The sequence below is a fragment of the Coregonus lavaretus genome (assembly GCF_964263955.1).
Source record: "Coregonus lavaretus genome assembly, chromosome: 1".
NCBI lineage: Eukaryota > Metazoa > Chordata > Actinopteri > Salmoniformes > Salmonidae > Coregonus > Coregonus lavaretus.
The window spans coordinates 76,031,205-76,046,222 of record NC_139988.1 but is presented as its reverse complement, the minus strand read 5'-3'; the positions used below and the strand labels follow the sequence as shown (position 1 = coordinate 76,046,222).

Below are 15,018 nucleotides of genomic sequence, written 5' to 3'. Positions count from 1 at the left end.
CTTTGAGCAATGAGAGATTTACATGCATATTATTAATGTTAGCTCTCTGTGTACATTTAAGGGCCAGCAGTGCTGTCCTGTGCAGTCCATGTGCGACAAAACTAGAGTCTGTAGGACCTACCTTGTTGATAGTGCTGTTAAGAAGGTAGAGTAACACTTTATTATGGACAGACTTCTCCCCATCTTGGCTACTGTTGTATCAACATGTTTTGACCATGACAGTTTACAATCCAGGGTTACTCTAAGCAGTTTAGTCACCTCAACTTGATCAATTTCCACATTATGTATCACAAGATTTAGTTGAGGTTTAGGGTTTAGTGAATGATTTGTCCCAAATACAATGCTTTTAGTTTTTGAAATATTTAGGACTAACTTATTCCTTGCCACCCATTCTGAAACTAGCTGCAGCTCTTTGTTATGTGTTGCAGTAATTTCACTCGCTGTAGTAGCTGACGTGTATAGTGTTGAGTCATCCGCATACATAGACACACTGGCTTTACTCAAGGCCAGTGGCATGTCATTAGTAAAGATTGAAAAAAGTAAGGGACCTAAACAGCTACCCTGGGGAATTCCTGATTTTACCTGGATTATGTTCGAGAGGCTTCTATTAAAGAACACCCTCTGTGTTCTGTTAGACAAGTAAAGCCATAACACATACGTTTTTCCAGCAGCAGACTTTGATCGATAATGTCAAAAGCCGCACTGAAGTCTAACAAAACAGCCCCACAATCTTTTTATCATCAATTGCTCTCAGCCAATCATCAGTCATTTGTGCTTGTTGAATGTCCTTCCCTATTAGCGTACTGAAAGTCTGTTGTCAATTTGTTTACAGTAAAATAGCATTATATCTGTTCAAGCACAATTTTTCCCAGAAGTTTACTAAGGGTTGGTAACAGGCTGATTGGTTGGCTATTTGAGCCAGTAATGGGGGCTTTACTATTGTTGGGTAGCGTAATTACTTTTGCTTCACTCCTGAAGGCACACAATTTCTAGTAGGCTCGGATTGAAGATATGGCAAATAGAAGTGGCAATATCATCCGCTATTATCCTCAGTAATTTTCCATCCAAGTTGTCATACTTAGTCACATGATTTCTCAACTTACAGTACGTTTGCCAATCGGTTGTGCAGCCAGACTTATTTGCCATTCCTTTTGCCTCATCCCTCTCAACCATACCATTTTTCAATTCTTCATGAAACCACTGGTTTAACAGTTTTTACAGTTATTTTCTTAGTGGGTGCATACTTATTAGTAACTGGAATAAGCTATTTCATAAATGTGTCAAGTGCAGCGTCTGGTTGCTCCTCATTACACACCACAGACCAACAAATATTATTTACATCAACAACATAGGAATCACTACAAAACTTATTGTATGACCTCTTATACACTATATTAGGCTCAGCCTTTTAACTTTGTTTTTTCTAGATATGGCTACTATATTGTGATCACTACATCTGATGGATTTGGATACTGCTTTAAAACAAATTTCTGCAGCATTAGTAAAGATGTGATCAAAACATGTTGATGATCTCATTCCTGTGCTGTTTGTAACTACCCTGGTAGGTTGACAGACAACATGAACCTGGTTGCAGGCACTAGTTACAGTTTGAAGCTTTTTCATGAATTAGCAGCTTGATGAAAGCCAGTCAATATTTAAATCACCCAGAAAATATACCTTTCTGTTGATATCACATACATTATCAAGCATTTCACACATGTTATCCAGATACTGACGGTTAGCACTTGGAGGTCTATAGCAACTTCCGACCAGGATGGGCTTTAGGTGAGGCAGATGAACCTGTAGCTATATTACTTCAACAGTATTTAACATGAGATCCTCTCTAAGCTTTACAGGAATGTGGTTCTGAATGTAAACGGCAGCACCTCCACCTTTGGCATTTCTGTATTTTCTGAAGATGTTATATCCATGTATTGCTACCACTGTATCATCAAAGGTGTTATCTAGGTGAGTTTCAGAGATGTCACGATTTAGGGAGGGCACAGGGCGAGTTGTTATGGGGCGTTTGTTGGTGTCAAGCAGAGACCCAATCAGTTCTTTAAAATCCATCTTCAGGTGTTCTGAGCTGCCCTTCATAATGTAATTGAATCCCACATGATCTGTGATAGACTCAATTTCCTCATGCAGGTTTAAAATGTTTGGGAGCAGTTTATTGATGTCCTGTACTCGTGATCCTGTCCTGTACTCGTGACTGAGACATTTATCACCATTGAACTGCCCAATACAATGGTCGGAGAAGGAGATGGAGAAATCCGCCCATTCCTACCCCTCACACAATTCGTTGAACCTTTCACAGGCCCACGAGAAGCAGGATAGTATATGCCCGCTGCTCCCGGCGATAGGTCCAGACCTCCCACAGCAGGCAGTGTCACTTCAGATCCAGAGAGAGGGAAAGGAGCCGAACTCAATGACAAAGCTGCTGCTGGAGTCAGCGTAGTTGGATTCAGCACAGCTGTCGCAGACACTGGCAATCCCAGCAATGAAGGCGTAGGTAGATCAGGCACCAGTGTGGCGAAGCTATTCCTTATGTCAATCTGCTCTGAACCTCTCGCAGACACTCCAATCCGCTTAGCATTATGCCGCTGCCTTCGGATTCCACGACTTGTGACATGGGACCCGTGCTGATTGGAACAATCCTCTTGCTGTTCTCCGTCTACTCCACTACAAGATGGAGGAGGAGAAGCAGATGGAGACGACTTCCTCGGCAGGCAAGTTCCAGGTGGTACAAGCCATTCAGATAAGGACAGATGACAAGGCGGGGATACATTCATCAGGCCCGAGTGGCGTCCAGCCACAGGAGTTGAGAACAAGAAAGTTCCAATTTGCATTTTCCCCATAAGTTCGCGCAGAATAGAAATTTGACAGCCACTTAATTCCTGTAATCCTCCGCAATTATCAATATTGTCCCGGATAAGAGCGTAATAAACACAGCTTCTACAGTGCTGGAAACTTCCGTTAGCTATTCCAGGCGAATCGGGCTCCATTGCAACCTAGCTAGCTGACTAGTTGATAGCAGGTGTTGACACAAACACTAATGAACAAAATAAAAATAAAACAAAATAAAACTTCGGAAACAACAGGCCGAAACAACAGGTCGAGGCGCAGGAGGTGTCCGAGTTCGTGACAGGAGTTTGTGGAGTTCGTGACAAGAAATGACGTAGACAGGTGCCAGGGAGGATGGAGGGATTGTGTAAGAGGTCTAAATGATTAATTAATTTCAATACACTTGTATGACTCAGGAAAAGCGTTCAACTTTTAGGTGGTTTCTGGACCTCTCATGACTGTGCCTTCGGAGGAACTGACGCAACCACACTTGTAGTTTTTTGTTTGGAACACTGCCCTGCATCCCCACCATCACACAATGGTGGTGTTCACGCAATCCCAAAAATACCATTACAAATTGAAATCTGGATCAGGTGGGCATCAATTGAAGGTGGGCATCTATTGCCTAGCTGATTTATAAAATTAGATCTTACAGTCTTAGGCTTTCACATTGTCATTTTGGTACACATAGAATAATATGTTCAGAACAACCCCGGGCATGACGCCATGTTATCCTTTCAACCGTTCATCAAACATAGCGATCATCAACATTGATACTGTAAATGACATGAGTTTTATAATATGGAAATGTAAAATGCACATTTGCACTCATGATTGTGTGGGTTTCTTGTATGACATCAAAGCGGTATTTATTATACTCTTCAACATCTCATATTTTAGAACACCTTCAGTCCTCTTAATTTACAGCACCCCTCTCTCTGACGACATGAAATGTGCAAAAGTAGCTTGACCCCCTTCAAGCTAATGAGCAGTCATTCTGACTGCAACATTCTAACAGTGTAATTAATATATTTCATATGTGCTATAGCAACAATTATCATTTGGTTGTGTTTATGAAGGCCTTGGGTAACATTAGAAAACGATTTGTATTTTATTTCAAATAACACAATAGTGTTTTCATTAGATTATGTTACTGTAGGCTATATGTAAAAACAAAATGTTTATTCGTGGATTGCCTTTGCTACAACTATGAAACAGAAAGCATATGCGTTGGAACATGGTAACATAACAAAATAAAATACAAAATACCCCAACCACCAAGAAGCACGGTCAAAAGACGCGTGGTAAAATGATGAAAACACTAGTAGCCTAAACATCATTATAAACGCCAAGTGGCTACATAAATAGTGAAACTCTGCACAAAAGCAATAATGGCATTATAATGAATACATGTATCAATATGACAGCAGTCAAAAATGGTCAATTATTGTCAGCTCGTGCTTGTGTGCATCAGTTGGATTTAATTTAGCTGTTATCGCTTGTCCCAACAGTTCACACAATTTTCATTACTTTCACTTGCTTGACACACTTTGACATACTGTACCTTTGTTTGGTTGTAGTGCGTAATAGTATCCGGTTTTCTCTAGATTGTGTCTAGTTGTGGAGTACAACGGCTGTGCAGGTGCCTTATTTTGCATCACTTTGTTCATGGTGCTGGCCAGACTTGTTTTCTTTGCAAGCAACTTGTTCACCAATGACAGTGAAGTGAAGAAATAGTAGTATGCCAGAGTATACTGATAAGAATGCTTTGAGTCAGTGAACTGATATAGGGTACATACCATTTTAAGATTAGGCCTATAATTAGAATGTATCAATACAATAGAATGGCCCGCCCTGTTCTTCATTCACAATTGGTGATTACATAATAAAACTTCCCCTGGTCATCAACTCACCCATCATACTTTACTTAATTTATTTAATCTGTTCTTATTTGTGTGAAATTGGTTTCAGTATAGTTTAGGTTCAGTTTCGAGGCAATTATCAGGGCGACTATCAGCTGGACACTGCACTTTCAACTGTCAGAAGAAGGAACAGAAGCATTTCGCTACACCCGCGATAACAACTGCTAAATATGTGTATGTGACCAATAACATTTTATTTTATTTGAAGGAGCGGAGCACGCCCTACTGTTGGGAGAAGGAGGGGCAACTGGGGAAAAACCATTCAAAAGAAATGACTTGCCCTCCTAAAACTGGTTATAACTCCAGTTCTGTTTGTGCTATTAAGATTCTAACGGTGGCAGTGTGTTATATAGACTTATTTAGGAAAAGCCAAGGAAGCAGGGGTGCATGAGTTACAAAATGAAAGAGTAAAAAAAGTAAATCATTCATGATCAGTCAAAATGACTGCTTTAGCGGTTCTAGTGTTAAATACACTAAGTTCATTTATACAAACACAATATGCCTTCTTCAAATGGGACTAGATCCATAAAGGGCTTTCATTTTTTTTAAACAGTAAAATAGCTATGTATGAAAATACCCTCAAATAAAAGCTGACATTCTGTACTGTCGCCTAATATGACACATTCTGTCTCAAATCTAAAATGTCAGAGTATAGCGTCAAATTAAACAATTTTGCTTCACTGTCCAAATACATATGGAGGGGAATGTACAGTATGAGAGATGGGGGTGGTGTGCATGTTAACATTCATCTTTGAATAATCTCTTTCTTAAAGTACCCATTGTTACCAAATAATTTGTCAGCAAATATCAAGAAAAAGCATGATGAAAAAGAGCATAGAAAAATAATTGTGTAGAAGTGTTCAATGTACCTTCACTTTAACAGTATTGTGTCTCTCCACAGGCATGCAGGACTTTAACTACCTATACACCAACTGCTTTGAGATCACTCTGGAACTCAGCTGTGACAAGTTCCCCCCGGCATCAGCCTTGTCAAGAGAATGGCTGGGCAACAGAGAGGCCCTGATCTCCTACCTGGAGCAGGTTCTTTTTCTACTCTCTCTCTCCCCCCCCCCCCCCCCCCCACATACACACACACACATATATTTACTGTGGCACAGTATCAGTAGAGGGTCAGATAATTGTTCACTGTTAGAGCTGTAAACTAGTGTCCCTGCTCAAATACAATGGGTTACAAGGAACAGCATACTGCACAGTACATGATGTCGTAACATAACATAAGCCATGTATTCTCACAGGAGGACTGTGTAGTGGAGGTGTAGTGGAGCTGGGACAATAAACAGAAAATGACCGACATTACCTTCCTCTTACCTAAGCAATTTTGGTTAGGTCAGTAATTTTTGGTGATTATGCTAAACAACGTTCCTGCAGATTTGATTGTTCTAAAACTATGCTTTGGTCAACAGTAATGTGCATTATATTGATTCCTGCTATGAAAGTATCTGCCAGTCCCTGTCTTGCTGCTGGCTGATGTGTGACCGAGCTACTCACATTTCCTCTTCCTGTCCATGTGAGCACAGAAGGAGAGATGCATTCTGATAGGCACAAGCATATGACCATTGCGCATTTCAAAATGCAATTGCTGGAAAAACAGTTTTAAAGCAACTGCTGATGTTATTGTTAAAGAGAGGAGAGTATCAGCTTTCTGTGAGTATATCATTTATTTCTCAACTCTCAATATTGAGCAAAACCACTTCACAATCGGAGTAGGCTATGTAGTATGGTTGATTTGCAGTGAATACATCAAGTAGCCTAGGCTATTACATTTACTAATACAATTTATAATTTACATGGCTATCTAGCAACAATATCATATTTAGAGTTAGCTATCTAGTTAAGTGTTTTGAGTTCCCACTTACTCAGGTGGTGAATTATGTAGCATAGGCCTAGGCCAATGTGCACATCTTGTCATGTCTCCTCCCGTTGCTCCCCTCCTGCACTCTGATTCACCGGTCTACTGAGCCACCGGTCTGAGCGCACCACCTCAGCAACACCGGAATGGAAACCCAATGCACCCTAATCACCTCCAGTGCACCTGCACCTCATCATCTCATCACCACCCATACAGTGTGGGGAAAAAGTATTTAGTCAGCCACCAATTGTGCAAGTTCTCCCACTTAAAAAGATGAGAGAGGCCTGTAATTTTCATCATAGGTACACGTCAACTATGACAAACAAAATGAGAAAAAGAAATCCAGAAAATCACATTGTAGGATTTTTAATGAATTTATTGGCATATGATGGTGGAAAATAAGTATTTGGTCAATAACAAAAGTTTCTCAATACTTTGTTATATACCCTTTGTTGGCAATGACACAGGTCAAACATTTTCTGTAAGTCTTCACAAGGTTTTCACACACTGTTGCTGGTATTTTGGCCAATTCCTCCATGCAGATCTCCTCTAGAGCAGTGATGTTTTGGGGCTGTCGCTGGGCAACACAGACTTTCAACTCCCTCCAAAGATTCTCTATGGGGTTGAGATCTGGAGACTGGCTAGGCCACTCCAGGACCTTGAAATGCTTCTTACGAAGCCACTCCTTCGTTGCCCGGGCGGTGTGTTTGGGATCATTGTCATGCTGAAAGACCCAGCCACGTTTCATCTTCAATGCCCTTGCTGATGGAAGGAGGGTTTCACTCAAAATCTCACGATACATGGCCCCATTCATTCTTTCGTTTACACGGATCAGTCGTCCTGGTCCCTTTGCAGAAAAACAGCCCCAAAGCATGATGTTTCCAACCCTATGCTTCACAGTAGGTATGGTGTTCTTTGGATGCAACTCAGCATTCTTTGTCCTCCAAACATGACGAGTTGAGTTTTTACCAAAAAGTTATATTTTGGTTTCATCTGACCATATGACATTCTCCCAATCCTCTTCTGGATCATCCAAATGCACTTCAGACGGGCCTGGACATGTACTGGCTTAAGCAGGGGGACACGTCTCGCACTGCAGGATTTGAGTCCCTGGCGGCGTAGTGTGTTACTGATGGTTGGCTTTGTTACTTTGGTCCCAGCTCTCTGCAGGTCATTCACTAGGTCCCCCCGTGTGGTTCTGGGATTTTTGCTCACCGTTCTTGTGATCATTTTGACCCCACGGGGTGAGATCTTGCGTGGAGCCCCAGATCGAGGGAGATTATCAGTGGTCTTGTATGTCTTCCATTTCCTAATAATTGCTCCCACAGTTGATTTCTTCAAACCAAGCTGCTTACCTATTGCAGATTCAGTCTTCCCAGCCTGGTGCAGGTCTACAATTTTGTTTTTGGTGTCCTTTGACAGCTCTTTGGTCTTGGCCATTGTGAAGTTTGGAGTGTGACTGTTTGAGGTTGTGGACAGGTGTCTTTTATACTGATAACAAGTTCAAACAGGTGCCATTAATACAGGTAACGAGTGGAGGACAGAGGAGCCTCTTAAAGAAGAAGTTACAGGTCTGTGAGAGCCAGAAATCTTGCTTGTTTGTAGGTGACCAAATACTTATTTTCCACCATAATTTGCAAATTAATTAATTAAAAACCCTACAATGGGATTTTCTGGATTTTTTTTCCTCAATTTGTCTGTCATAGTTGACGTGTACCTATGATGAAAATGACAGGCCTCTCTCATCTTTTTAAGTGGGAGAACTTGCACAATTGGTGGCTGACTAAATACTTTTTCCCCCCACTGTATATAGCCCTGGACTGTTCAGTGTTGTATTGTGTGTGATTGTTTGTCATGTCGTGTACTCGCTCTTTGTTGTTCTCTTGCTCAGTGTTAAGTAAACCTTTACAGTGTTGATTCCTGCGTTTGCGTCCTGCCTCTTCGTATCCTCAGTACTCGTCACAGAATTACACACCTATCACAAAGATGGATGCAGAAGGTAATCCTGCTAGAGTTTACCAGCGCCTCGACCAGCACCGGCAGCAGATTGCCTAGGTGAACGCCGCCATGCAGGAAGTGCTCCAAGCGCTGCACAAACGCTCCGGTTCCACCTCAGGGAGCGGCGAGTGCACCCAGTCCCCTTCCTCCCGTGCTATCACCAACGTCTGACGGACCCCTCGCCCTGCCGGAGCGCTATGACGTGAAAACGACGAAATGTAGAGGCTTCCTGCTACAGGTCTCACTGTATCTGGTGCATTAGCATGGGGCATCTCCATCGGACCAAGCCAGGATAGTGCTGGTGATTTTGCTACTGAAGGGAAAGGCGCTGGATTGGGCCACGGCAGTCTGGGAAGGAGGTGAGGCCGCGGCGCTTCCCTACTCCACCTTCCTCGCTCGGTTCAGGGCGGTGTTCGATCATCCCACGGAGGGAAAGGACAGGGGTGAGCATCTCCTCCGGCTACAACAGGGAGAGGAGGCTGCCTTCGAGTACTCCCTGAGCTTTCGCACGGTGGCGGCATCTTCCGGCTGGAATGAGCGTGCTCTGCGCACGGCCTTCAGGAGAGGCTTATGGGAGGACATCACGACGGAACTCGCATGTCGGGATGATGAGATGGACCTTAATACCCTCACCCATGGAGGTGGGCAGCACCCCCTACAGCACCACAGATCTCCTGGCGGAGATCTATCTATGCGGTATGACTCCCGTTGCCGCTCCGTGAGTGTTCTGCCATCACCTGTCACCAAACCATTGTTTTAAGTTACCCTAACGGTGAATGGTTCTTCCTTTTCTTTGCTTTCCACGGCAAGGATAGATTCCGGATCAGCGGGGAACCTTATCGATAGGGAGCTGGTCTCTTAATGTGGGTTGCCCACTGTGCCACTGCTTTCTCCACTACACGTCACCTTGCTGGACAATAAACCACTTGGATCAGGCACCATTATGCACGTCACTCTCCCCATCACCATCACCATTCCCACATTACCGGAGCACCACGAGGAGCTGTCCTTCCACATCGTCACGTCACCCCTTCACCGGATTGTCTTGGGATTGCCCTGGCTCAGACTACACAACCCCACCATCATTTGGATCACCAGGAGGATCACAGCCTGGTCCCCCTCATGCCGGAGGACCTGCCTGCCGGTGGTTTGTTGTTCCACGTCAGTGGAGAGTCCGGAGTCCGCCCTCCAGCCCAACATTCCATGTGAGTATGCAGATCTCTCCGAGGTCTTCTCTGCCTCCAAGGCTAAGTGTCTCCCTCCTCACAGGCCCTGGGACTGCACCATTGACCCCCCGAAGAGTTGCATTTACTCCATCTCCATAGCGGAGACTGAGGCCATGGAGAAGTATGTGGCGGAGACCCTGAAACAGGGGTTCATCAGATGCTCTACCTCTCCTGCCTCTTCCAGCTTCTTCTTCGTAGCCAAAAAAGACGGAGGACTGAGGCCGTGCATTGACTACCGGGGGCTGAACGCAGTCCCCACCAAGTACCGGTACCCCCTCCCTCTGGTTCCGTCGGCCATCGAGCAGCTGTGAGGGGCCCGGTACTTGTTGGACCTGAGGAGTGCCTACAACCTGATCCGAATCCGGGAAGGAGACGAGTGGAAGATGGCATTCCGCACTACCTCAGGCCACTATGAATACTGCGTCATGCCCTATGGCCTCACCAACACACCTTCCGTGTTCCAGTCCTTTGTCAATGACGTGTTCCGAGACATGCTGAGTATACAGGTGGTGGTGTACATCGACGATATCCTGATCTACTCAGTTACGTTCGAGGAGCACGACAGGGACGTCCAAGCAGTCCTACTCCGCCTCCGGGAACACAGCCTTTTGGTGAAGGGGGAGAAATGTGAATACAACCAACAGGCCATCTCCTTCCTGGGATACAGGATCAGTCCTCAGGGGGTGTTCATGGAAAGAGCGAAGACGGACGGCGTCAGGTCATGGCCAGTGCCCACCACCATCAAGGGCCTACAGAACTTCCTGGGCTTTGCACATTTCTATCAGCGTTTCATCAGGTCCTTCAGCTCCATAGCCACCCTGCTCACCTCTCTCCTTAAGGGTGGGCCTCAGAAGCTGGCCTGGAACCCTGCGGCTGACGTTGCCTTCAAGAGGCTGAAGGAGAGGTTCACCACAACGCCCCTCCTAAAACACCCAGATCCAGCTCGTCCTTTCATCCTGGAGGTGGACGCATCTGAAGAGGGCAAGGGTGGGGCCCTCTCCCAGCGGCAAGGTCAGCCAGAGAAAATGTATCCCTGTCCCTTTTTCTCTAAAAAGCTTACCCCCGCAGAGAGCAACTATGGAGTTGGAGACAGGGAGCTGTTGGCGGTGGTCCTCACTCTGGAGGAATGGAGACACTGGCTGGAGGGCGCAGTCCATCCATTCCGGATTCTCACTGACCACTGGAATTTGGAGCACATACGGATGAACTCTCGTCAAGCCAGGTGGTCCCAATTTCTTACTTGCTTTCAGTTTATTCTGTCCTACCGCCCAGGATCCCAGAATGTGAAAGCTGATGCACTCTCCAGGATGCACCATACTGGAAAAAGGAAGGATCTGGGGGGTCCTATCCTGCCTCCGTCTCACATCGTGGCACCTGTCGTTTGGGATGTGGACGAAGACATCCGCCTGGCGGCTCAGGAGGACCCAGCGCCTGCCAACGCCCCTCCTGGGCGCGTGTATGTACCCACCAGGGTCCGTGACCGCCTGCTGATCTGGGCGCACACCACCTTTTACGGCAGGGCACTCCGGTGTTACCCTAAATTCTCTCTCACAAAAATACTGGTGGCCACCTTGGCTACTGATGTCTCCTGCTATGTCAACTCCTGTTCCATATGTGCCCAAACGAAGACATCTCGGAACGCCCCAGCAGGCAAACTAGTTCCTCTCCCAGTGCTTCAGCGACCCTGGTCACACCTGTCCATATACTTTGCCACCAACCTCCCACGTTCGGACGGCTTCACCACAGTCCTGGTGGTCGTAGATTGGTTCTCCAACTAACTGGTCTTCCTTCTGCTCTCCAGGTCGCTTAGGTCCAGTTCCAACAGGTCTTCCGGCATTATGGACTTCCGGATTACATCGTCTCGAACCGTGGCCCTCAATTCACCTCCCGAGTGTGGAAGGCTTTCCTGGAGAAGTTCAGGGCCACGGCCAGCCTCACTTCCGGGTATAGGCCTCAGTCGAATGGGCAGGTGGAGCGCATGAACCAGGAGCTGGGGAAGTTTCTTCGTTGCCACTGTCAGGACCGGCAGGGTGAGTGGGCGATGTTTCTTCCCTGGGCAGAATATGCCCAGAACTCCCTCGTTCACTCCTCCACGGGGCTCACTCCCTTCCAGTGCATCCTGGGGTACCAGCTGGCCCTGGCCCCTTGGACACCCAGCCAGACCGATGCGCCCACTCTCGACGAGTGGTTCCGCAGGGCCAGACAGGTTTGGGACGCCGTCCATCTCCAGAGGGCCATTCGTCAGCAGAAGGACCAAGCCGACCGCCACCACAGTGAGGCCCCCATATTCCAGCCTGGTGATCGTGTCTGGCTGTCCACTAAAAACCTCCCTCTCTGCCTGCCCTGCAAGAAACTGAGCCCCCGGTTTGTGGGGACGTTTAAGGTCCTCCAGCGGATAAATTAGGTATCGTACCGGCTGCTCCTTCCCCCTCACTACCGTGTCTCACCCACTTTTCATATGTCTCTCCTCAGGCCGGAAGTTCCTGGTCCTCTGGCGGATGCCGTCCCCCTGGGTACACCCCTCCCGCCCCTGGACATTGACGGGAGTCCGGCGCATGCGGTGAGGGACCTGCTGGACTCCAGGTTCTGTGGGGGACGACTCCGTTACCTGGTGGACTGGGAGGGGTATGGTCCTGAGGAGAGGATTTGGCCCCAGGGCTGGAGACGTCCTGCGGCGGGAGCCGCGCATCCAGGGGTGTGTCACGTCTCCTCCCGTTGCTCCCCTCTGGCGCTCTGATTCGCCGGTCTACTGAGCCACCAGTCTGAGCGCACCACCTCGGCAACACCGGAATGGAAACCCAACGCACCCTAATCACCTCCAGTGCATCTGCACCTCATCATCTCATCACCACCCCTATATAGCCCTGTACTGTTCAGTGTTGTGTTGTGTGTGATTGTTTGTGTCATGTTGTGTACTCGCTCTTTGTTGTTCTCTTGCTCAGTGTTAAGTAAACATTTACGTTGTTGATTCCTGCGTCTGTGTCCTGCCTCTTTGTCTCCTCAGTACTCGTCACACATCTGTGCCAAAAATAATTCTGGATCCTATTTTAACAAGTTGCACATCAAAATATAAATTGAGCATTCCAAGAATATGTTAGATGAAATAGATACCTTTTTTCTTGAATGATACCATCTCAGTTTCCTTACTTAGCGCTGGAAAAAATTGTTTAGAGCCCTGACGCTAATGGAAAGTAACTGTGCATAAAACTATATATACAGTGAACTCGGAAAGTATTCAGACCCCTTGACTTTTCCACATTTTGTTATGTTACAGCCTTATTCTCAAATGGATTAAATTGTTATTTTTTCCCCCCATCATCAATCTACACACAATACCCCATAATGACAAAGCAAAAAAATTATTTTTGGAATATTTTGCAAATTTATAAAACCAATAAACTGAAATATTACATTTACATAAAATATTCAGACCCTTTACTCAGTACTTTGTTGAAGCACCTTTGGCAGTGATTACAGCCTCAAGTCTTCTTGGGTATGTTGCTACAAGCTTGGAACACCTGTATTTGGGGTGTTTCTCCCATTCTTCTCTGCAGATCCTCTAAAACAAGATTCTGGTTTTGGGGTGTTTCTCCCATTCTTCTCTGCAGATCCTCTAAAACAAGATTCTGGTTGGATGGGGAGTGCACAAATATTTTCAGGTCTCTCCAGAGATGTTCGATTGGGTTCAAGTCCGGGCTCTGGCTGGGCCATTCAAGGACATTCAGAGACTTGTCCCGAAGCCACTACTGCGTTGTCCTGTTGGAAGGTGAACCTTCGCCACAGTCTGAGGTCCTGAGCACTCTGGAGCAGGTTTTCATCAAGGATCTCTATGTACTTTGCTCAATTCATCTTTCCCTCGATCCTGACTAGTCTCCCAGTCCCTGCCGCTGAAAAAGTTGTAGAAACATCTCAAGGATGATAAATGGAAACAGGATGCACCTGAGCTCAGTTTTGAGTCTCATAGCAAAGGGTCTGAATACTTATGTAAATAAGGTATTTCTGTTTTTTATGTCTAATAAATTTGCAAAAACATCTAAAAACCTGTTTTCGCTTTGTGATTATTGGGTATTGTGTGTAGATTGCTGAGGAAAATTTTAATTTAATACATTTTAGAATAAGGCTGTAACGTAACAAATGTGGAAAAAGGGAAGGGGTCTGAATACTTTCCGAATGCACTTTATGTTGTTGTAGTTATCGTAATCGAGCAAAATGGTTACATTTATTGTATTGTGATATGACTTTTAGTCCATATCGCCCAGCGCTAAGGTGTAGTATTATAAAAGCAAAGGTTTGTTTTCTTGCCCTATTGGGGGGGTTCAGTAAACTGTCCTTCCGCCCTCTCCAGGTGCATCATGGGATCAAAGGAATGGTGTATGATAACAACAACAACCCAATCGGCAACGCAGAGATTTCAGTAGCTGGTATCAACCACGATGTGACCACTGGTAAGAGGGGCAGAGAAACCATTTAACATCAGGGGAGACATTTTCCTCTCACAAAAACACGCACAACCATCTAAAAACCCTGAGCAATGCCAAAGTTAGGAATTTTCGGCTTACCAGTAGGTACGTATGCACAGATCTTAGTCAAATGCACATATAATTTCCATTAATGTAACAATAGGCTACAACAAGACACTTTGAATAAATTAGGGACAATAATATTTGGTGACAATAGCCTAATACATAATATTACTCTATAATCTTTGAACTGGGTGTTAAGCCTTTGTGTTTTTATGTATTTTGAGATTGTATTGTTTCATTATGTTACATATTATGTTACATATTCTACATGTAACATGTTACATTTCCACCTGCAACTAGCATCACATTTCAGATACATACCAGTAGTTGCAAAGGAATAGAAATTCATGTGAGTAAAACATACTTAGAATGCCGCGCAACTCTGCAATTTTTTTTTTTTTTTTTAAGCAAATGAGCATTTTGCAACTCTATGGCCAGTCTGTTGTTGTGAGTACAACTTCCTGAATTAGGATTGGTTCTCATTCAGAAGGTAGACAACAATAGCAAAAATGTCAGCAATACAAATCTTATTCCTTGTAACTGATGCTAAGATTATGATAAGGTAAGAAGCAGTAGCAAGCAATTCTGGGCATTTCTAAGCAGTGTCCTTCAAAACGCCATGACGAAATAAAATT

The 15,018-nt window shown here is 45.1% G+C and overlaps 1 protein-coding gene across 2 annotated transcripts in view; it reads left to right on the top strand.

The window, feature by feature from the left end:
* The window catches only part of cpn1 (carboxypeptidase N, polypeptide 1), a 191,489-nt gene that overhangs the window by 150,664 nt on the left and 25,807 nt on the right, over positions 1-15,018 (top strand). For both annotated transcript variants that reach the window (XM_084163457.1, XM_084163456.1), the window contains 2 exons: positions 5,668-5,807; positions 14,206-14,305. In XM_084163457.1, coding sequence (XP_084019583.1) covers positions 5,668-5,807; positions 14,206-14,305 — 240 coding nt within the window. The remainder of the gene's footprint in view (positions 1-5,667; positions 5,808-14,205; positions 14,306-15,018) is intronic.